General features: G+C 38.1%; 1 protein-coding gene across 16 annotated transcripts in view; it reads left to right on the top strand.

Moving 5' to 3' along the window:
• The window catches only part of RFC1 (replication factor C subunit 1), a 78,046-nt gene that overhangs the window by 10,890 nt on the left and 42,909 nt on the right, over positions 1-24,247 (top strand). For all 16 annotated transcript variants that reach the window (XM_082632791.1, XM_082632790.1, XM_082632789.1 and 13 more), the window contains exons 2-4: positions 6,073-6,201; positions 11,055-11,130; positions 14,395-14,517. In XM_082632791.1, coding sequence (XP_082488917.1) covers positions 6,073-6,201; positions 11,055-11,130; positions 14,395-14,517 — 328 coding nt within the window. The remainder of the gene's footprint in view (positions 1-6,072; positions 6,202-11,054; positions 11,131-14,394; positions 14,518-24,247) is intronic.

The raw sequence follows: 24,247 nt of genomic DNA, 5'->3' as shown, positions 1-24,247 counted from the left end.
TTTCTGCTGAAAGATCAGCTGTTAACCTTATGGGGATTCCCTTGTGTGTTATTTGTTGTTTTTCCCTTGCTGCTTTTAATATGTTTTCTTTGTAATTAATTTTTGACAGTTTGATTAATATGTGTCTTGGCATGTTTCTCCTTGGATTTATCATGTATGGGACTCTCTGTGCCTCCTGGACTTGATTAACTATTTCCTTTCCCATATTAGGGAAGTTTTCAACTATAATCTCTTCAAATATTTTCTCAGTCCCTTTCTTTTTCTCTTCTTCTTCTGGAACCCCTATAATTCGAATGTTGGTGTATTTAATGTTGTCCCAGAGGTCTCTGAGACTGTCCTCTGTTCTTTTCATTCTTTTTTCTTTATTCTGCTCTGCAGTAGTTATTTCCACTATTTTATCTTCCACCTCACTTATCCATTCTTCTGCCTCAGTTATTCTGCTATTGATCCCATCTAGAGTATTTTTAATTTCATTTATTGTGTTGTTCATCATTGCTTGTTTCATCTTTAGTTCTTCTAGGTCCTTGTTAAATGTTTCTTGCATTTTGTCTATTCTATTTCCAAGATTTGGATCATCTTTACTATCATTATTCTGAATTCTTTTTCAAGTTGACTGCCTATTTCCTCTTCATTTGTTAGGTCTGGTGGGCTTTTATCTTGCTCCTTCATCTGCTGTGTGTTTTTCTGTCTTCTCATTTTGCTTATCTGACTGTGTTTGGGGTCTCCTTTTTGCAGGCTGCAGGTTCGTAGTTCCCATTGTTTTTGGTGTCTGTCCCCAGTGGCTAAGGTTGTTTCAGTGGGTTGTGTAGGCTTCCTGATGGAGGGGACTAGTGCCTGTGTTCTGATGGATGAGGCTGGATTTTGTCTTTCTGGTGGGCAGGTCCATGTCTGGTGGTGTGTTTTGGGGTGTCTGTGGCCTTATTATGATTTTAGGCAGCGTCTCTGCTAATGGGTGGGGTTGTGTTCCTGTCTTGCTAGTTGTTTGGCATAGGGTGTCCAGCACTGTAGCTTGCTGGTCGTTGAGTGAAGCTGGGTGTTGGTGTTGAGATGGAGATCTCTGGGAGATTTTCGCCGTTTGATATTACATGGAGCTGGGACCTCTCTTGTGGATCAGTGTCCTGAAGTTGGCTCTCCCACCTCCGAGGCACAGCACTGACTCCTGGCTGCAGCACCAAGAGCCTTTCATCCACACGGCTCAGATTAAAAGGGAGAAAAAGTAGAAAGAAAGAGAGAAAGAAAGAGAGAAAGAGAGAGAGAGAGAGAGAGAGAGAAAGAGAGAAAGAAAGAAAGGAGGGAGGGAGGGAGGAGGAAGGAAGGAGGAAGAAAGAAAGAAAGAAAGAAAGAAGATAAAATAAAATGAAGTTATTAAAATAAAAAATAATTATTAAGAAAAAAATTTTTTTAAGTAAAAACAAAACGGACGGATAGAACCCTAGGACAAATGGTGAAAGCAAAGCTATACAGACGAAATCTCACACAGAAGCATACACATACACACTCACAAAAAGAGGAAAAGGGGAAAAAATCAAAAATCTTGCTCTCAAAGTCCACCTCCTCAATTTGGGATGATTCGTTGTCTATTCAGGTATTCCACAGATGCAGGGTACATCAAGTTGATTGTGGAGATTTAATCCGCTGCTCCTGATGCTGCTGGAAGAGATTTCCCTTTCTCTTCTCTGTTCGCACTGCTCCTGGGGCTCCGCCTTGCATTTGGCCCCGCCTCTGCGTGTAGGTCGCTGGAGGGTGTCTGTTCTTCGCTCAAACAGGACGGGGTTAAAGGAGCCGCTGATACGGGGACTCTGGCTCACTCAGGCTGGGGCGAGGGAGGGGTACGGAGTGCGGGGCAAGCCTCCGGCGGCAGAGGCCGGCGTGTCGTTCGTTGCACCAGCCTGAGGCGCGTTCTCCCGGAGTAGTTGTCCCTGGATCCCGGGACCCTGGCAGTGGCGGGCTGCACAGGCTCCCGGGAGGGGAGGTGTGGATAGTGACCTGTGCTCGCACAGAGGCTTCTTGGCGGCGGCAGCAGCAGCCTTAGCATCTCTTGCCCGTCTCTGGGGTCTGCGCTTTCAGCCGCAGCTCGCGCCCGTCTCTGGAGCTCCTTTAAGAAGTGCTCTGAATCCCCTGTCCTCGCGCACCCTGAAACAATGGTTTCTTGCCTCTTCGTCAGGTCCAGACTTTTTCCCGGACTCCCTCCCGCTAGCCGTGTCGCACTAGCCCCCTTCAGGCTGTGTTCACGCTGCCAGTCCTCTCCCTGCGCTCCGACGGAAGCCGGAGCCTCAGCTCCCAGCCCCGCCCGCCCCGGCGGGTGAGCAGACAAGCCTCTCGGGCTGGTCGGCACCGATCCTCTGTGCGGGAATCTCCCCGCTTTGCCCTCCGCAACCCTGTGGCTGCGCTCTCCTCCGTGGCTCCGAAGCTCCCCACCTCCGCCACCCTCAGTCTCCGCCCGCGACTGAACGGGCTTCTGGTGTGTGGAGACCTTTTCCTCCTTCACGGCTCTCTCCCACTGGTGCAGGTCCCGTCCCTCTTCTTTTGTCTCTATTTATACTTTTTTCTTTTGACCTACCCAGGTACGTGGGGAGTTTCTTGCCTTTTGGGAGGTCTGAGGTCTTCTGCCAGCGTTCAGTAGGTGTTCTGTAGGAGTTGTTCCACGTGTAGATGTATTTCTGATGTATCTGTGGGGAGGAGGGTGATCTCCACGTCTTACTCTTCTGCCATCTTCCCCCCTCCCCCCACCCAATTTTTACTTTTATTAACAGTGTAGTATGTGAGCATGTTTCCCCACAACTTTGACATATCTGGGCATTATCAGTCTTTTAACGCTTAGGGAAATATAATCAAGTTCTAATTTATCTGTTTATTATTTGTGAAGTTGAGCATCTTTTGTTATGTTTGTTATTTGCATTTTTTTATAATTTGTCTACTGGTAGGTTTTTCTCATTTTTCTACTGGGTTATTTTTTATTGATTTGTAGGAGCCCTCTTACATATAACATGTTGTAGATATTTTCATGTTAGTTGCTTACATTTTAACTTTGTTTATGGCGTCTTTTGTTTTATTTTTATGCAGTCAAATCTGTCTTTCTTTATGGGTGGTTTCTAACCTTGATGTTCTGCTTGGAAGGACTTCCCTTTGCTAAGATTATAAAAGTAAACTTAAAAATTTGTTCCTTTTTCTACTAATATACTCAGCAAGAATTATTCTGTGCATGTAAGAGTGCTGTCTAGATCCATTATTTGGGAATTCGATTAGTCACTAGTCTTTGAAGACCTGGAATACCAGACAGGGAATGTTAATTAAGTCACCCTATAAATTAAAGTCAGATTGGTGACCTTTGGCTCTTAAATGTTCATACACCAGATGGCTGCTCACACTGGAGATAACCCCTAAAAAGGTGTGAGTAGAATCACTTTCATTCTGATGTAAATTCTTTTCCGAAAATTTAGATTTTTAATGTATATTGAGTTAGATCAGGATGCTGTAATTTAATTTTTCAGCTGCCGTCAGAGTATAAGGGCATGGGGAGTGGGAGAGTAGGGTAGAATAAAGGGAAAGGAAAAGAAAGGGGTTGTGAATAGGAAGAATTACTTAGGGAGGAAAGGTTGCAACAATGCTGAGGATTGGCAGTATGGAACAGACAAAAATTAGAGACCTCAAAGTTACCAACAATTCCATTTCCTGAATTATATTTTGTTTTCTTTCTCTTGCTTTTTTAAGTGTTTGTGGTTCCAACACAGATGGAAAACCACCATTGACTTTAAGCTGATTATTAATATTTAGTTTTGATATTTCCATGGTGCATGTGTGCTGTGTGTGTGTGTGTGTGTGTGTATGTGTTTAAAAAATCACCACTGTTTGAATGAAGACTCACTTGGTAATTTCAAAAGTGAAACTCCAATGTGAAACTCTCATTTCCTCCAGAAGCAATAAAGTAAGTAGTTGTTAGCCTCAAACTCAATTCTTTGCAAATTATAGGCAAGACTGTGGCTTTCTGGCTTACTTATTCCTCTAACTTTTCTTTAGCGACTGACACAAATGTCTCAGTTTCATAACAGAGGTATCCATTCTGCAAACAGTATATTTTAGACTTAGATTTTATTAGGATGGATTTGTGACTTTTTTATATTAAGAAATTTACAAAAGAGGGTATAAAACTAGGGAAGTCTGTAACCTTTCAAAAAAAAATTTAACATGTCTGTGTACCTCATTTATCTGTTTTCTTTATTGCCTTAACCACAAAGCTGTGTGTTTGTGTGTGTCTTTGTATAACACACTTGTTTGGGATTTTTGACATTTTAAGGGTTTGACAAGTACTGCCAGGATCTAGGTGAAAAATTGTTACCTTTCTTACACTTGGTAAAGTACTTTTTTTTTTTTTTTCTTTTTGCGGTATGCGGGCCTCTCACTGTTGTGGCCTCTCCCGTTGCGGAGCACAGGCTCCGGATGCGCAGGCCCAGCGGCCATGGCTCACGGGCCCAGCCGCTCCGCGGCATATGGGATCCTCCCAGACCGGGGCACGAACCCGTATCCCCTGCATCGGCAGGCAGACTCTCAACCACTGCGCCACCAGGGAGGCCCGGTAAAGTACTTTTAACAGGCATTTTCCTCACTACAATAGAGATAGGTTGGAACAGGTAAAAAGAATTGAAGACTCAGGCTTATGACCATTAAGGATAGGAATAGGGAAAACAATACAACAGGCTCTTGAGCCCATCCTTTGGAATTCAGATCCTAAATTCTCACTATACTTTGTTCCTTATACCCTTGCCTGTGAGCAGAGACAACTGTAAATGGGGATGTTTCAGTGACATGAAGGGATAATCGTTCATAAGTGAGGGAGAAGGGAAGTTTTTACTCAGCCAGTATTGTGATAGATGTATGATTAATCCTCATAAAGTGTAGGGAGTATTAGTCTCACTTTACTGATGAGAAAACAGATTAAAGTAACTTGCTCAGGGTCACCCAGCTAGAAAGCACTAGAGCAGAGATTCATACCAGAGGTTTCTCATTCTAAGGTCTATTCCCTGTTCTCTATACCACAGTTTCTTCAAAGCTAAAATCTAAAAGGGTAGGGAAGAATATGTATGCGAAGGATAAGAAAGGTGAGTGATATTAATTGTAAATTACATTGTAAGTGTTTCAGTATGATTAATATGATTCTGTTGTTTAACATGGGGTAGAGTAATTGAAGAAAGTATTGTAGTCAAAATTTTTTCTTCAGAATTTGGAAGAATCATGGAAAGGAAAAGAATTTCAAGGTTCTTAGTTATTAAGGTCTTAAATGATCAGGGTTCTGAGAGTTATTCTTCTCTCAAACTGGAGTATAAATCCCATAGGCGGGACTTCCCTGGTGGCACAGTGGATAAGACTCTGTGCTCCCAGTGCAGGGGCCTCGGGTTCAATCCCTGGTCAGGGAACTAGATCCCACATGCATGCCATAACTAAGGAGCCCTGGAGGTGCAACTAAGGAGCCTGCCTGCTGCAACTAAGACCCAGTGTAACCAAATAAGTAAATATTAAAAACAAAATCCCATAGGCAAGGATTATGTTCTTCAGCTCTTTGTCTTTTCACCTACTATGCCCGAGATGATGGGGTATGTGCATGCATGATCAATAAATGCTTGTTACTTGACTCTTTAGTAGTTGTGCTATCATTAGGAAAAATTTCCTTTGTTTATTTTTGCCCTGTTTTTGGCCAGATTCTGAGAATTAATATTACTTTTCATTAGGCACATTATTTTTTTAATCTTTTTTTTGGGGGTGGGGGGATGCACACCATGTGGCTTGCGGGATCTTAGTTCCCCAACCAGGGATTGAACCTGGGCCCTCAGCAGTGAAAGTGAGGAGTCCTAACCACTGGACCACCAGGGAAGTCCCCAGACATTATTTTTAACTGAGGTAATTTTATCAGTTAACTTTTGTATGTAGAAAGAATGCTGCTGCACACATAGAACTATCTCATTATGAAGAAATTACTGAGAGTAAACCAGTGTGTGTGGAGAGTTGTTCCTTTTTACAATTGAAATTAGAATTTTGTGCAGTTAATGTTTGTTTATGAGTCTCCTTTTTTGCTTCTAGGATATTCGAAAATTCTTTGGGGTTATACCAAGTGGAAAGAAAGTTGTAAGTGAAACAGCAAAGAAGAATGAGAAAACGAAGTCTGCTGAAGAAACTATAAAAACGAAGAAAGGAATAAAGGAAATCAAGGTCAGTTTTCCAGATACAACATTGAATTGTATAAAATAAACCCAGGGCTTCCCAGGTGGCGCAGTGGTTGAGAGTCCACCTGCCGATGCAGGGGACACGGGTTCGTGCCCTGGTCCGGGAAGATCCCACATGCCATGGAGCAGCTAGGCCCGTGAGCCATGGCCACTGAGCCTGCGCGTCCGGAGCCTGTGTTCCACAACGGGAGAGGCCACAACAGTGAGAGGCCCATGTACCGCAAAAAAAAAAAAACAAACACAAAAAAACAAAAATAAAATAAACCCAGTTCTGAGATTTGATGTATTTGGAGCGTCGAGTAAATATAGATTTCAACTCATTTAGCAGAGGAAGAAGAAAAGTAATAAGGTATTACTTATTTCTGGTTAATATATCTTACTGCATTCGTAGCTTGGTGTTTTCCTTCACTAGACATGGAACCCTTTTTAGTTGTTAAAACTTTGTGTTTTGGGCTTCCCTGGTGGCGCAGTGGTTGAGAGTCCGCCTGCCGATGCAGGGGACACGGGCTCGTGCCCCGGTCTGGGAAGATCCCACATGCCGCGGAGCGGCTGGGCCCGTGAGCCATGGCCGCTGAGCCTGCGCGTCCGGAGCCTGTGCTCCGCAAAGGGAGAGGCCACAACAGTGAGAGGCCCGCGTACCGCAAAAAAAAAAAAAAAAAAAAAAAAAAACTTTGTGTTTTAAGACCAAAATTTGCTCATAAAGACAGGAGTGCCAGGTGAATGGTATTGGGCTTCTGGTGAGGGAAGGCTTTGGAGGAAAGCTTTATTCTTTTTCCTGTCCTCCTTGGGCCTCAGAGAAGTTAAGATATAACGTCACTATGAAAAACAGGCAATGACTACAATAGTGTATTTGAGTTAATATTGTTCCACTTTGTGTAAAATATAAGAATTCTGCAACTCTACAGGTCTGTTTACCACCACCCCATCCTTTATGCCCTAATTGGCATATGTATTATATCAACATATTAATACTCCACACTCAGTGTAATAATTATTGCTGTAAACTGACCTTATTTTGAAGAAATTAAAAGAAGAAAATTGATTTGTAACCACCTGTGGTGATGGATGTTAATGACTTAGGATCATTTTGCAATATATACAAATATCAAATCTTCATGTTATACACCTGAAACTAATATAATGTTACATGTCAGTTATTTCTCAATAAAAACTTACCTTAAATTAATAAGATAAACAAAATTAAACAAAATTTTAAAAATATGTAAGATTAAAATTATAAACAAATACATATAATTTAAAATAAGCAAACCATCAAAATCATCAATAAATTATAATTTAAACACGTAATTTTTTTTATTTCTTAGGTGAGACTAAAATAAAAACCTCAGTTTTCTGCTCTGCAAAAAAAAAAAAAAAAAAGAGGAGAATTGATCTTTTATACTTAACTATGTATTTGCTGCTTCTAGTGCTTTTCATTTCTTATTGAAGATCTGAATTTCCATCTAATATCATTTTCTTAAAACCTGAAGAATTTTTTTAAGCGTTTCTTGTAGAGTAGGTCTGTTGGCAATGAATCCTGTTAAGTTTTTGTTTATCTAAAAATGTCTTTATTTTGCCTTCATTCTTGAAGGATATTTTTGCTGGATATAGAGTTTTGGATTGACAGTTTGTTTCAGCACTTAAAAATGTCCCATTCTTTTTTTGGCCTCCATTTTTTCTGGTGAGATGTTAGCAGTCATGTTATATTCTCTTGTATGTAATGTATTATTTTTCTCATGCTGCTTTAAAAGATTTTCTCTTTATCTTTGGGTTTCAGCTTTGCCCATGGTGTACCTGTGTGTGATTTTCTTGTGTTTATACTGTTTAGGGTTTCTGAGCTTCTTGACTCTGTAAATATATATCTTTCTTCAAATTTGAGAACTTTTGCCATTATTTCTTCAAATATATTTCTGCCTCATTCTCTCTCTCCTCTTCTTATGGGATTCCAATTATATACACATTGCAATTTTGGAATTATGGGACTTCCCTGGTGGTCCAGTGGGTAAGACTCCATGCTCCCAGTGCAGGGGTCCCGGGTCGATCCCTGGTCTGGGAACCAGATCCTGCATGCAGGCCACAACTAAGAGTTTGCATGCTGTAACTAAGAAGTCCTCATGCTGCAACTAAAGATCCCATGTGCCGCAGCTAAGACCTGGTGCAGCCAAAATAAATAAATAAATAAATATGTAAAAAAAAAGAATTTTGGAATTGCGTCACAGATCATTGCAGCTTATTCATTTTTATTCCTTTTTTTCCTCTGTACTTCAGATTGGATAATTTCTCTATTACTATCCTCAAGTTCTTTGACTCTTCTGTCATCTCCAATTTGCTATTAAGCCTATGCAGTGAATATTTTGTTTTAAGTATTATATTTTTCAGTTCTAGCATTGCCTACTAATTCTAACGTCTGGATTCATCTCAGTTTACTGCCTTTTATCTTGAGTCTGTGGGTCATGTGTTAGTCAGTTTAGGCTACCATAAAATACCGTAGACTGGCTGACTTAAAACAACAGGAATTTATTTTCTTACCGTTCTGGAAGCTAGAAGTCTATGATTAAGGTTCCAGTCAATTCAGTTTCTCTCGAGAACTCTCTTTCTGGTTTGCAGATGGCTCCCTTCTTGCTGAGTCTTCACATAGCCTTTCCTTGGTGTGAGCACGTGGGGAGAGAGGTTGAGAGACAGAGTGAGTGAGTGTATGCACGTGAGTTCTCTGGTTTCTCTTCTTATAAGGACACTAACTTGTCAGATCAGGGCTCTACCCTTATGACTTCATTTAACCTTAATTACCTCCTTAGAGACTCCATCTCCAAACACAGCCATACTGGGGGTTAGGGATTCAATGTATGAATTTTGAGGGGATACAAGCTTTCATTCCATAATATTCTGCCAATGGTCCCCCAAAATTCATGTCCTTTTTGCATGCAAAATACATTTATTCCATTCTAAAGCCCCCCAGAGTCTTAATTCAGTGCATCACCAGTTCTAAAGTCTGAAGTCCAAAGGCTTATCTAAATATCATCTAAATCATATATGGGTGAGACTTAGGTATGATGCATCCTGAGACAAAATTCTTCTCCAGCTGTGAACCTGTGAAACCAGACAAAATATGTGCTCCCAAAATATAATAGTAAGACAGGCATAGAATACACATTCCCATTTCAAAAGGGAGAAATCAGAAGAAAGAAGGGGTGACAGGTGCCAAGCAAGTCTAAAACCTAGCAAGGCAAATTCTGTTTGATCTTGTTTGATGAAATATCTGGGTACCTGTGGCCCAGTCAAGTTGACAGATAAAAGTAACCATCACAGGTCACATTTCCTATATCTTTGTACATCTGGTTATTTTGGATTTACCTTGCATAGTGTGAATTTTACAACGTAGTAACTTTGGATTCTGTTATTTCCTCCAAAGGGTGTTTTAGTTTAGCAGGCAGTTAACTTGCCTGAACTCAAACTCCATACTCTTGTCCACTCTGTTATGGGCAGCATCTGAAATCTTTGTTCAATTTTTTTTAACCTTAGCTGGGCACTTCGAGTTTTTCTGTGCATATATAGTTCAGGAGACAGCCACAGATTTGGGCTAAGTTTATTGACAGAATTTGGAACACCCCTTCTGTGGCTCTCTCCCTCTTGGGATACCCCTTTCTCTCACTTCTGAATTATTGTCATTGTTTCTAACCCTGTCTGGTGGTGTATTTGAATTACAGTGGTTTATTCATCTCATTTTCTTCCAAGCTAGTTGATTGTGCTTAAGTTTTTGAAGTTTTATTATAATGGATAGAAACATATTTCTACCTTGTAATTGATTATAGTCGTTTTTTTTTGCTGTCTGCTTTCTTGATTTTTTGGGGGAAAATTTGAATGTGTTAGAAATGTGATGTATAACTACAAAATATTCATAATACCTTATGAATATGTTAGAAATCTGTATATAACTAAAAAATATAAATATTAATACCCTTTGCCTTGGTTTTATTTAGTTTTCCGCCAGGCAATGAGTAGTGATAGGCCCACAACTCCTTAGCTTTTATTTCTGTCTCAATTTTTCATTTTCAGGAAGCACTTGCCTTGTAATATCTGATATCCTTTTACTCTTTGTTATACATAGGTTAGTGTTGAAAGTGGAAATGAATAATAATATAGCCTTTTCTACAATCCTGCCTTTGCCATCTGATGCAATTATTATCCGGCTTATTCTCTCCCCTGCTCCTCCCCCGCCCCAAGTTTTATTGAGAAATAATTGACATACACCACTGTATAAGTTTGAGGTGTACAGCATGATGGTTTGACTTACATATATTATGAAAGGATTACCACAGTGATTACCACATGTGGGTGCAGATACCTTTTCAAGTTAGTGTTTTGTTTCCTTTGGTTATATTCTCAGAAGTGGAATTGCTGGGTCGTATGGTAGTTAGTTCTATTTTAAATATTTTGAGGAACCTCCATACTGTTTTCTATAGTGGCTGCACTGATAACAGTCCCACCAACGATGCACAAGGGTTCCCTTTTCTCCACACCCACACCAGCATTTGTTATCTCTTATCTTTTTGATGATGGGTCTGGCCTGTTCTTTAGCCTAATTTGGGCATTACTGACATTTGGGGCAGGATAATTCTTCGTTGTGGAGGACTGTCCTGTGCATTGCAGGATGTTTAATAGTATCCCTCGTCTACCCACTGTATGCCAGTAACACCCTCACCCCAGTTATGACAAGCAGAAATGTTTCCTGGGGGGTCAGCGTTCCTCTAGTTGTGAACTATTGAGCCCAAATCTAATGAGGAAAAAACAGCTAAGGTATATGGGCTTCTCTGTGTTCTAATTATACTGTGATGTTTATAGGTAAATCATTCTTGTAAAGAAGATGACTTCAAGCAGAAGCAACCAAACAAGAAAAAGAGGATCATCTATGATTCAGGTAATATTTCTTTTGAGGAGCTTTCAAGTTTAAAAACTATTTTGTATCTGTTAGAACAGTGTTTTCCAGACTGACGTTCTGAGACACACAGCTCTCTGTGATGTTAACAGGTGCTGTAAGAAGAGGGTTCTATGTTCAAGTAAAGTTGAAAACAACTTTATTATACTACAGAATTTATCAGAGCTGAAATATGTTAATATATTAAGGTTTTGTTCGGGACGGGAGATAGTATATACAGCCTGTCTGAAACTTACTTTGAATATGGTATGTTTATTTTTTAAAATATTCATATTAACTTCTCTTTCAGCTGAGGTTCCTTTTTTTTTTTTTTTTTTTTTTAGTTTCTGCTTTATAACAAAGTGAATCAGTCATACATATACATCTGTTCCCACATCCCTTCCCTCATGCATCTCCCTCCCTCCCACCCTCCCCATCAGCTGAGGTTCTTAGAAACTGAATTTGAAAAATAGTGCCATAAAATGTTGCTTTAGAAACAAAGATCTAAAATATAATTTTTGTGCTTTTGATCTGGTTCTTTTTTGTTGCAGTTAAAAAGGAACAAACACGGGCCTCCCTGGTGGCGCAGTGGTTGAGGGTCCGCCTGCCGATGCAGGGGATACGGGTTCATGCCCCGGTCTGGGAGGATCCCATATGCCGCGGAGCGGCTGGGCCCGTGAGCCATGGCCGCTGGGCCTGCGCGTCCGGAGCCTGTGCTCCGCAACGGGAGAGGCCACAACAGTGAGAGGCCCGCATACCGCAAAAAGAAAAAAAAAAAAAAAAAAGGAACAAACACAATTTAAAAACTTTGAATATACAGTTGACCCTTGAATAATGCAAGGGTTGGGGCTTCAACCCCCCTTGTAGTTGAAAATCTGCATATAACTTTTGACTCCCCGCAAAACTTAAGTAATAATAGCCTACTGCTGATCAGAAGCCTTGTCAATAACATAAAAAGTCAATTAATACATATTTTGTATGTTATATATATTTTTTACTATATACTTACAATAAGTAAGCTAGAGAAAAGAAACTGTTATTAAGAGAATCTTAAGGCAGAGAAAATACCTTTACAGTACTGTACTGTATTTATTGATACTGTAAGTTTATGTCATCTGTTTACAAGATGAATCATCTCTCAGTACCTACATCAACATTGTCTAATATGATACAAAAGACTGTAGATGTTATATGTATTACTAATGCTAGACATCAAAAATGAAAAGGTAATGTGAAAAGGAAGTTCGTATTTATTTACAGATATAAAGATTCATGCATTGATAATGAAGAAACAGCAGTATGATTGTTGATTCAGGTAGTATTTGTTAGCCTAGTGTTATTGATACAATTGCTTCATGATAGCCTAGCCTATGCACTAATGAATGAATCTGTTATAAAATTTTGGCATACAGTATTATAGTCATATTCATAGTACAGTATTGGAAACATTGTTACATTAAAAAAAAACTCACCTGTGATGATAGATAGGCTGATATGCAGTTTCTCCAGTTACAGAGAGGCATACTGTATAGTAATGTAATTCTTTGAAAGCAAAGTTGTAAAACAGAAAACTAACACATTAATTTTATATTAAAGATCACCTTATACCTATGTAGGGCTAGACTAGTATCTACATATATTTTATGCATTCATAACATACGTTTTTCTTAACCTTTTCGTTATTTCTAGGGTACGTGGTTTGTCTCTTTTTTCAAATTGTTGCAAATCTCCAAAAGTTTTTCCAACGTATTTATTGGAAAAAATCTGTGTATAAGTAGACATGTGCAATTCAAACCCATGTTCAAGGATCAACTGTACTTTTAAGATAGGGAACATACACTTTTATGCATGCATTTTATGATATGTTAAAATAATGGTAGAACTCAGGAAGTTTTAGGTTTTGCTTTTTCTGGAGAAGATCTATTTGGTATGAATTCTTAAAATTAGAAATGTAACCTAAGGAAGTATTTATAGATTGTTAGGATTTTGACAGTGGTAGCAAAGGTTCTGACTCATTTTCTAAAAGTACTTGAGTGTCTATCGTGAGTCTTTTACTGCTGTATAGAATTGTAAAGAATTTGAAATAAGTACATATCACCATTTCTCAGGAGTTTCCATCTTTTGGGAAAGTGGAAATTTAATTGTTTGATACATTTTAGAACAGTATGAGACAGGATTTAAAAATGTGTGGTGAGAGGAAGAGGAAGGACACTAAAGTTTCTGAAACTCCTCTATTGTGTACCACACGTGTACTAGGTATTTATACTTTGTCTTGATTTATATTTAAGTGCTCTGGGTGATTAGATTGTGGTAGACAGAATAACGGCCCCCAAAGATGTCCACACTCTAGTTACTAGAACCTGTGTATATGTTAGGTTATGTGGCAAAAGGGAATTAAAATTGTAGGTGACATTAAGGTTGATGATCAGATGACCTTAAAGTAGGGAGATTATCTGGATGGGCCCAATGTGGTCACAAAGAAGAGGAAGGCAGAAGAAGAGATTTAGAGAGAAATTGACTATGGAAGAAGGTTAGAGAATTAGAGAGATGGCAGCTTGAGAAGGACTTTGCCTAATGTTGCAGGCTTTGAAGATGGAGGAAGTGGGGGCCATGAGCTAAGGAATGCTAGCAGTCACTAGAAACTAGAAAGGTGAGGAAATGGATTCTTCCCTATAGTATCCAGAAAGGATCACAGCCATCCTGATGCTTGATTTTAGCCCAGTGAGACCCAAATTGGATTTCCAACCTCCAGAACTGTGAGATAATACATTTGTGTTGCTTTGTTGTTTTTTTTGGCTGCTTCACGCGGCATGCGAGATCTTAGTTCCCTGACCAGGGATAGAACCCGTGACCCCTGCAGTGGAAGCACGGAGTCCTAACCACTGGGCTGCCGGGGAATTCCCCATTTGTGTTGTTTTAAGGCACTAAGTTTGTGGTGATTTGTTACAGCAGCAACAGACAAGTAATACAAAGGCTTAACACTGGATAGAAGGCAACCTGTGAGAATTTATGAAAGAGATTTGCCTTGAAAGGGTCTTGAGGAATTGGTTAATAATAACCGCTTTAAGGGAATTCCATGGTGGTCCAGTGGTTAGGACTTGGTGCTTTTACTGCTGTGGGCCCAGGTTTGATCCCTGGTCAGAGAACTAAGATCCCGAAAGATGCATGGCACAGCCAAAAAACAAACAAAACAAAAAAAAAACCCACTTTAAAAACACACTATATTATACTATTTCTTTTCAAAGTTTTAATTTTCCTCTCATTTAGATTCAGAATCAGAGGAGACAGTGCAGGTAAAAAACTCCAAAAAGCGACCAGAAAAATTGCCACTGTCTTCTAAACCTGCTAAAATTCGACACCAGGATCCTGTTACATACATTTCAGAAACAGGTAAGGGTACTGAATATGTTTATTGTTTTAGAAAAAAGCGCAGTGTGTTATGTTCTTGAGCTTCTCGTTGGTATCTAAATGTACCTCCTTCACTTTGAACTGAATTTCTGTTGCCTTTTTTGGTTTGTTGAATTATATTTACCAGGGGAAGGTTGTAATTATCTTTGGCATTTTCTGTGAGTTAAAGGCCAATTACAGGGGAATTGGTTCTTAGAATTTTTTTAAAGTGCTGTATATTGAAGCATATATGTTGAAGCTCTGTCTTGAATCATATATTCAAATATTATTGGGTTGTTTTAAAACTTTTTAATGTAAGTTTTTTTATCTTGGGTGTTAAAGTCATAACAATCTAAATATATAATGACTGTTCATATTTGTGCTTTATAATCTAGCACAGATGTGACCTAAATTCCTTATATTCTCTGGTGACACGAAAGATTTTAGCATTGGCTTTTAAAAAAAAAAGATTGTTATTGTATTTATATTTATTTGAGCTGTTTTGAGTGGTCAAAAAATAAGACATTTATAAATGTACCCTAAGATTTCATAGTATAAATAATTGTTTCATAGATAGTATTCTTTTTTTTTTTTTTTTCTTTTTTTGCTGTACGCGGGCCTCTCACTGCTGTGGCCTCTCCCGCTGCGGAGCACAGGCTCCGGACACACAGGCTCCGCGGCCATGGCTCGCGGGCCCAGCCGCTCCGCGGCATGTGGGATCCTCCGGGATCGGGGCACGAACCCGTGTCCCCTGCATCGGCAGGCGGACCCTCAACCACTGCGCCACCAGGGAAGCCCGATAGTATTCTTTTATGGTGAGGAACCCTGAATTATATTGTCATCTTAGGAAAAAACACTTAGATGGGTTCATTATAAAGTCATTTAGATTTTAGCATTGTTCACTCCTAGAGGAGACCATCTTCAAATTCACAGAACCTGTTTTATCAGTTCCTATATAGAAATGCTTAAAGGGGCCATGAGAGCATCTGATACCTCATTAGTTTGTTCATCTTAAGGAAAACCTCTGACACCATTATTTTTAGCACTCTGCTACTTGTATTGCTAGTGAAGTGAATACACCTGGTTTGAAGAGACAGGGTAAAAACCACAATTATTTTGATACAGCATGTTACAACTTACATTCAACAGGCATTTATTGATTGTTTTTTCCGTCCTAGATACTAGGTGCTGGGGATACAAAGATGATTAAAGACTCCTAAGTACTATAGGAATTGCCTGAGGCTGCAATATACAATAGTCAGGGAGAGGGCTTCATGGAGAGGGTAAGATTTGATCTAACCCTTGACGGATGAGCCCGTGATGGAGGGAAAGAACATGTCTGGTTAATAAGATGGGATTATTTAAAGAACAGCATCCAGCACAAGGCTTGATGTATTCACAGGACACTGAAGAGATTGCTTGCCCACATCACGAGGAATAATGAGAGGTAATGAAGCCAGTTTAGGGAAGATCTTGAAAGGTAGGCAGAGGAATTCCACATAGCAGGGAAAAGGGAACCATTAAAGTTTTTGAACAGTTATAGAATGATGAAAATAGTATTTAAGAGTGATTGCTAGTATTTAAGGTGGGAAGGAGAATAGAAAAATCATAATTGGGGAGGCTGAGGCGTTTATGGTAATCTACGAGTGAAGTAATGAGTCTTAAAAGTTAGCAATAGTTAGGGACTGATCTATCAACATTTTGGGAGATGAGTTATAGGTTAGGTTTTTGGATTACCTATGGCTTCATTCAGCCATGCTATCTATGGTTTACTATTAGGATAATTGGAGAGCTGATGTTATTAGCATGCTTACGTGTAAAACTTTTTTATTTTTTAACATCAGCTTTATTGAGATATAATTCACATACCATACAATTCACCTTTAATGGTTTTTTTAATATAACTTTTTAGAATTTATTTTATTTATTTATTTTTGACTGCGTTGGGTCTTTATTGCTACATGCGGGCTTTCTCTAGTTGCGGCGAGCGGGGGCTACTCTTTTTTTTTTTTTTTTTTGCAGTACGCGGGCCTCTCACTGTTGTGGCCTCTCCTGTTGTGGAGCACAGGCTCCAGCTGCACAGGCTCAGCGGCCATGGCTCACAGGCCTAGCCGCTCCGCAGCATGTGGGATCTTCCTGGACCGGGGCACGAACCCGTGTCCCCTGTATCGGCAGGCAGACTCTCAACCACTGCGCCACCAGGGAAGCCCGGGGGGCTACTCTTTGTTGCAGTACGCTGGCTTCTCATTGCAGTGGCTTCTCTTGTTGCGAAGCACGGGCTCTAGGCGCGCGGTGTCAGTAGTTGTGGGGCGTGGGCTCAGTAGTTGTGGCTCGCAGGCTCTGAGCGCAGGCTCAGTAGTTGTGGCGCACAGGCTTAGTTGCTCCGCAGCATGTGGGATCTTCCTGGACCAGGGCTCAAACCTGTGTCCCCTGCCGATTCTTAACCACTGAGCCACCAGGGAAGCCCCACCTTTAATGTTTTAATGTTATTGGAATTTGCTTACACGTATGGGCTGTTACTTGAGAGTATGAAGGTTCTCATGGTAGATAAATTGGTCAGTAAGTAGGGAATGAAACAGGAAAGAAGTCCTTGTGTTGTAGAAGGAAGCTGAGACTGGAAGGTCAGAAGCCTTGCCTGGAGGGTACATCCTTAGTTCCCATCTAACAGCTGTGTGACTGGGCTAAAGGGCAGTGAGTGTGTCTCCCTTTTTGTAAAGCAGAAACACTAATTGAATAGGCTAGTTGGGAAAACTTAATGGGATGATGCATATGAAAGTGCCAGACCCAGTGCCTGAAACATACAAATAACAGGCTGTCAAAAGGAAAAAATAAAAATGAAAGAAGCCCACAGATGAAGCTTTGTAGGCTCTCTGAAACATTTACATATTTGATAAAGTTGTTCAAATGACCAAAGAGAAAATCTAAGTGACGTGAACATATTTTCTGTAAAATTTTTTGTAAGCTGAGATAAATTTCTTCATTATGGCCTGTGGCAGATTGACTCTTGAACCTTTCTGTTCTGTTGCTAAATATCTGCTCAGGCACGTTGTGCAAATGCGCTCTTCCATTAAAAGGCTCCCTCTTACATCTGGCCACCTTTGTCAAGTTTTGAATATGTGGGAGGGATACTAAAACCAGTATGGTGATAGGTTTATTATGTAACTGAAGGTGGTGTGATCAAGCTTTCCAGTGACACCATGAAAACGTCAAAGTTAGTGTGCAGACAGCGATGGCCTTCAACTGTGGATCAAGGCTATCGTTATCTTGTGATTTTAGGTACACAGAAGGGTCAAACAATTTAAGCTCTGATCACAGGTTTTCTTTAACACAGGACTGTTTATTTCAGACCAGGTATTTTCAAATGTTATTTTCTGAAGAGATAACTATCCTCTTATCTGAAATTTTTATGACCATTAGACAGTATTTATATCACCCTGCCAAGGGTATGTACATGTGGAAGTGAATGTTGTCATCTTGTCTTAGCAAGAAATCTTGGGGTACAGTATATCTATCTCATATGATGTTCAGTATTACATAGTATTCTGCTTTTTCCTGGATTTGAGATACAGGAAAGAAGTTAGCTGTTTTTTTGCCTGTTTTATCTTCTCATACTTTTTTATGCCTTGGAATGATAGGTGAATGGGAGAAAAGCCCTTTTCCTTCCCATCATAAAAGAGAATGAGACGGTTAAAAAGAAGTCTGCAATAAAATTAGCATAATAAAATCAGAAATATAATGAGTTTCAAAAAAAGAAAAGTGCAGCTTCTTGAAATTAATTAACTAGAAATTTCTTGACCATAAAATAATTCTTTTATTCTTTTTTTTAAGCTAAAACTACGTACAAATTTTCAATGCTGGTTATGAATAAGTATTCATATTGTAGAAATAAATATTTATCAGTATATTGGGACTTGCCTGGTGGTCCAGTGGTGAAGACTTCATGCTTCCAATTCTGGGGGCATGGGTTCGATCCCTGGTCAGGGAACTAAGATCCCACATGCCATGTGGCCAAAAAAAAAAAAAAAAACCCCACAACAACAATTTATCAGTATAAGGTTAAATAAAATATTTGTGGTAATAAAATTGTATTTTTTTTTTTTGGAGTTTGGAGCTTCTTGTGGAAAAGGATTATATGATATGATTCAGTTTTAAAAACCTGTTAATTCCAAAAGAAACAATTTTCTTTACTATTCCATATTTTATCTTTTATAAACCAACTTTTTTTTTTCCTTACAGCATAGCATGTGTAGTGTTTAAGAGCATGAGCTCTTGAGTAAAACCTTCTGCCTGGGTTAAACCTTCATTTACCTTCCCTGTGTCTTAGTTTCCTTGTTTGTAAAATGGGGGTATTACTAGTGCCTACATCAGAGGCCTTTGTGCTTGATCAAATGAGATAATGCTTGAAAAGCAATTAAAATAGTGTCTGGCACATTACTGAAATGCTCAGTAAGTATTAACTGTTATTATTATATTTTGACCTGATTGTATACCTATATCTGCCTTTAAGATTATGCTAAAGACATTTGCTTTTGCTTAGATACTTAGGGCTTTTTTTGATTATATAACTGTGCTTTAGAAATTTAGAAATTGTATTTGACCCACTTATGTTATAGATGTTCTTTGTCCAGTATGGGAACTACTACATGTGGCTCTTGAGCACTTGAAATATGATTAGCCCAAATTCAGAATGTTTTACTTGTGAAGTATAGATTTCAAAGACTTACTACAAAAAAAGGATAAATTATCTTATTAATAATTTTTTAGCATTGATTACATGTTGAAATAATAATCTGAATATGTTGGGATAAATGAAATATATTATTAAAATTAATTTCATCTGTTTCTTTTTCCTTTTTAAAAATGTGGCTTGATTTTATTCCTGTTGCACAGTGCTTTATAAACAATGAGAAGCATACTTAGGAAATAACCTTACTTTATTTATTTATTTTTAAATATTTATTTATTTATTTACTTTGGGTGTACTGGGTCTTAGTTGCTCCATACGGGCTCTTAGTTGTGGCCTGCGAACTTCTTAGTTGTGGCATGCATGTGGGATCTAGTTCCCCGACCAGGGATTGAACCTGGGCCCCCTGTGTTGGGAGTGCAGAGTCTTACCCACTGGACCACCAAGGAAGTCTTGGAAATAACCTTGTTTTAGAAAATAACCTACTAAGCAACTATACTCCAATAAAAATTAATTTTAAAAAAGGTTAAAAAAGAAAAGAAAATAACCTACTTAAAATACTTCAGGTGCTTTTGTTTGTACTATTACACAATTCTTTAGGCTATATTATTATACAGATCTTTAGGCTTATCATTTAGCTCCATAACACACTTTTCATCATCACTTTGATTAAATTTGTCTTCTATTATGTATTGATTTTTTTAAAGATTTTTTTTGATGCAGACTATTTTTAAAGTCTTTATTGGATTTGTTACAGTATTGCTTCTGTTTTATGTTTTGGTTTTTTGACCGTGAGGCATGTGAGATATTAGCTCCCCGACCAGGGATCGAACTTGCACCCCCCTGCATTGGAAGGCAAAGTCTTAACCACTGGACTGCCAGGGAAGTCCCTTATTGATGTTTAAAGTACTTTAACTACATTAGTTTCCCATATTACAGGAAAAGGAAAAAAGTTGCTTATACATATCTTCATAGCTAACCATTGACTGTAGTAAAATGTTTTTGTAGGTTGGTAAAAATCCAAATACTTGTTGTACTGGGTAAATATGTTTACTTTTAGTTGTTTAATGAAGTGAGAGACCTTGAGTTTTGTTTGACACAGATGACCTTTTATTATGCAGTTTCATCAGGGGCTGCTTGTGTTTGGTTGAAAATGGTGGGGGTTTTCCCAATCTTGAGAATTGTTTATGATGGGTAATTTAAAAAAAAATTTTATTGGAGTATAGTTGATTTACAATGTTGTGTTAGTTTCACGTGTACAGCAAAGTGAATATATGTGCATATATATGTATCTCCACTCATTTTTAGATTCTTTTCCCATATAGGTCATAACAGAGTATTGAGTCGAGTTCCCTGTGCTATACAGTAGGTCCTTATTAGTTACTTCTTTTATACATAGTAGTGTGTATATGTCAATCCCAATTTATCCCCTCCCCACTTCCCCTCTGGGTAACCATAAGTTTGTTTTCTACATCTGTGACTCTTTTTTTGTTTTGTAAATAAGTTCATCTGTACCATTTTTTTGGATTCCACATATAAGCGATATCATGTGATATTTGTCTTTGTCTGACTTACTTCACTCAGTATGACAATCTCTGGGTCCATCCGTGTTGAGGCAAATGACATTATTTCATTCTTTTTTATGGCTTCATAGTATTCCATCGTATATATGTACCACGTCTTTTTATCCACTCCTCTGTCAATGGACATTTAGGTTGCTTCCATGTCTTGGCTATTTTAAATAACGCTGCAATGAGCATTGGGGTGCATGTATCTTTTCAAATTATGGTTTTCTCCAGATATATGCCCAGGAGTGGGATTGCCAGATAATATGGTAGTTTTATATGTAATTTTTAAAGGAACCTCCTTACTGTTCTCCATAATGGGTGTACCAGTTTACATTCCCACCAACAGTGTAGGAGGGTTTCCTTTTCTCCACACCCTCTCCATCTCTCTACCCCCTCTTCATTGTAGATTTTTTAATGATGGCCATTCTGACTGGTGTGAGGTGGTACCTCATTGTCATTTTGATTTGCATTTCTCTAGTAATTAGTGATGTTGAGCATCTTTTCATGTGATTTTTGGTCCTCTTTATGTCTTCTTTGGAGAAATGTCTATTTCGATCTTCTGCCGATGTTCTGATTGAGTTTTTTTTTTATTGTATTAAAAATGTACAAACAGGAGCTGTTTGTATATTTTGGAGATTAATCCCTTGTTCGTTGCTTCATTACAAATATTTTCTCCCATTCTGTGGGTTGTTATGACTGGTAATTTTTATTGAGCATATAATTCCAGAGGCTGATAGTGTTCTTGAAGTTATAATTATAAGTGGGAAAAAATTGGGAATGTGGTGTTCTCCAGGTTACCATGTAATATCAGTGACTTGTGACTCAGGAAAATAGCAGCAGAAAATATTATTGGGGAATGTGTGTGCTAATTTTTAGTGACATATAGCTTTGTGTACCATAAATAGGAATAGATTTCTGTATAGGATAGAGAACTTCTCTTAGGTATTTTCAGGGAAACCCAGTGTGACTGAGACAGAGAATTTCCTTGAAGTGAGAGGAAACCTAAGAACTGTGTATTATATTTCTTTCATTGGACTTGTTCAAAAATTAATATGGATTTAAAATCAATATTAAAAAAATTAATAATACTATTAATATTTATAGTCTTTATAAGACTATAAAAGAAACTAAGTTTAGATTTTTGAGGATGAGTATTTAGATTAATATTATTCAGAATTACCTAAGTAACACATTCTCACTGAAAAAGAAACAATTCAGATAAAAAATGTTCCATTCCTTCATCCATCCCTTTTGCTCTACATAGCTATATAAATTAAAAAAATATATATATACACACATATATATTTACATATATACACGTATTTGAGAGTGGCATCTTGTAACATTTCTGCAGCTTGCTTTTTCATAACTTAATGTCTCCTTCCCTTCCTCCTTCCTTCTCTCCTTTTCTCCCCTCCTTCCCTTCCCATCCCTCAGCCTCTCTCTCTTTCAATACAGAAAGATTCCTATCTCATTCTTTTAAACTTCTGCATAGTAAATTTTAATAGTATGCATTTAATTTTTCTCATACTCTTATTTTGGATATTGGATTATTGATGTGAACATACTTGTTTATGCTTCATTGTAATAGAACATATTTAACCATCAATAAGTGGACATTCACAATAAAGAATATTATCACTTAAAAGAGAATAGAATTTCTTGAGGTTAAGTGGCATTTGTTTTAAGGGTATAGTTTATTCACCTATATTATGAAGAATAGAAGGGGGTTCCACTTTGTGCTTCTCAGGTCCAGAAAAGGGACTTTATGTTTATCCTTATTAAATTTTTTTTCTGAAAAATTTTTTCTGAAACTCTTACGTTGTTATCTTGTTAGCTTCCAGGCTTTTGTATTCTGATTCTGTCATCTTTTTAAAAAAATTTTTACATTTGAATACTTTCATTTAACAATATTAAATTCTCACTGATTTATTTATTTAACAAACGTAATTGTTCACTGTTTGTGCCCAACAGCGTACTGGACAATCTATGAAATAGATAAGAGAATAAAGCTCAGCCCTGTCTTCAAGGGCTTAAACACTACTGGGGAGATAAGCCTTTTACATAAAAATTGTAATACAAGGAAACAATTAACAGTGATAAAAATATCTTCCAAGGATATTTGGGCACGAGAGAGGTAACTTTTATTTTGGAAGTTCAGGAAACATTTCCTGGGAGAGAGAAATTTGAGATAAATGTCAAAGGTTTTGGTAGGATTTAACATGGAGATTTAGGTACTGTGTATACTAGAAAGGAGAATAATGTGAAGTTTGGAAATCAGTAGTGCTATTTCATGTGCATTATTCACTACTTTCTAACTTATAGAAAGAGAAAATCTACTTTAAAAAATTCAATTTATAAACTTTCACAGATTTACTTACACAAGATTAATACTACCTAGTATTGTATTGTACCTTGTATTTTCTTAATTACAGTATCGTCTGCGTAGGAATCTCTTACTTTACTTGAAACCTCTGTGTCCATGTGAAAGGCAGGGAGAATTCGACCTTAATAATGTTAACATAAATTTTGTCTTGTATACCATTATAAATTTTTTTCAAAACACTTTTATACTGGCTTCATGGAATGGAATAACATTATTATATGGCTTATATTTCCTATCTGTCTCATTTGATCTTCAAAACTACCTAATATTAGGGCTGACTTGCTTTAAGAAAACTTACTCTCAAAGAATCAATTTTCAATCTAAGGTTGCACAAAGCTTCAGTGTGAAAGAATCCTGTAGTTCTTTGGATGCCCCTCATCCACTTATTTTTTATATCATCTGATTTCATATCTTCTACAAATTTGATAAACCTATCTCTGCATTTCTTTCTGAATCATTAGTAAAATTGTTTAGTGTTAAGGGACATGTAAAGAAACCTTTTTCAAAATTGACATGATCAAATATCAGCATCCTGGATACAGCTTTTCAGTTTCTTCTGAAGAGCTTTTCAACTAGTTATGAATCTCAGAAACCACTGTTATGTATCTTGTATTTCTCCATCTTGCCAGAAATCAGTGCTTCTTAATCAAGGGTGATTTTGCCTTTGGCATATCTGGAGTGCTATTTTTGGTCATCACAACTGGCGGATGCTGCGGCATCTAGTTGGTAGAGGGCAGAGTTGCTACTAAACATCCTACAGTGCACCAGAGAGCCCCCTACAACAATTATTTGGCTCAAAATGTCAATAGTGCAGAGGTTAAAAACCCTGCCATAGCCTATCGGAAGACAATTTGGTAGATGCTTTGTTACAGTCCAGACATCCCTGTTTCTAATGTTCATCTCATCTACTAGTCCTGTAACTCAAAGAATAAATGATGGCTCAGGCCAGCATAGTTTAATCTCAGTGAATCTCTGTCTGCTTCTGTTAAATACTCTCTTTTTGGTTTTTGTTTTTTTTTTATTTTAATTTTTTATTGAAGTATAGTTGATTTATGTGTTAATTTCTGCTATACAGCAAAGTAATTCAGTTATACT

This window comes from Mesoplodon mirus, assembly GCF_964341445.2.
Source record: "Mesoplodon mirus genome assembly, chromosome: 2".
In the NCBI taxonomy this organism is placed as follows: Eukaryota; Metazoa; Chordata; class Mammalia; order Artiodactyla; family Ziphiidae; genus Mesoplodon; species Mesoplodon mirus.
This window is presented reverse-complemented; position numbering and strand designations above follow the sequence as displayed.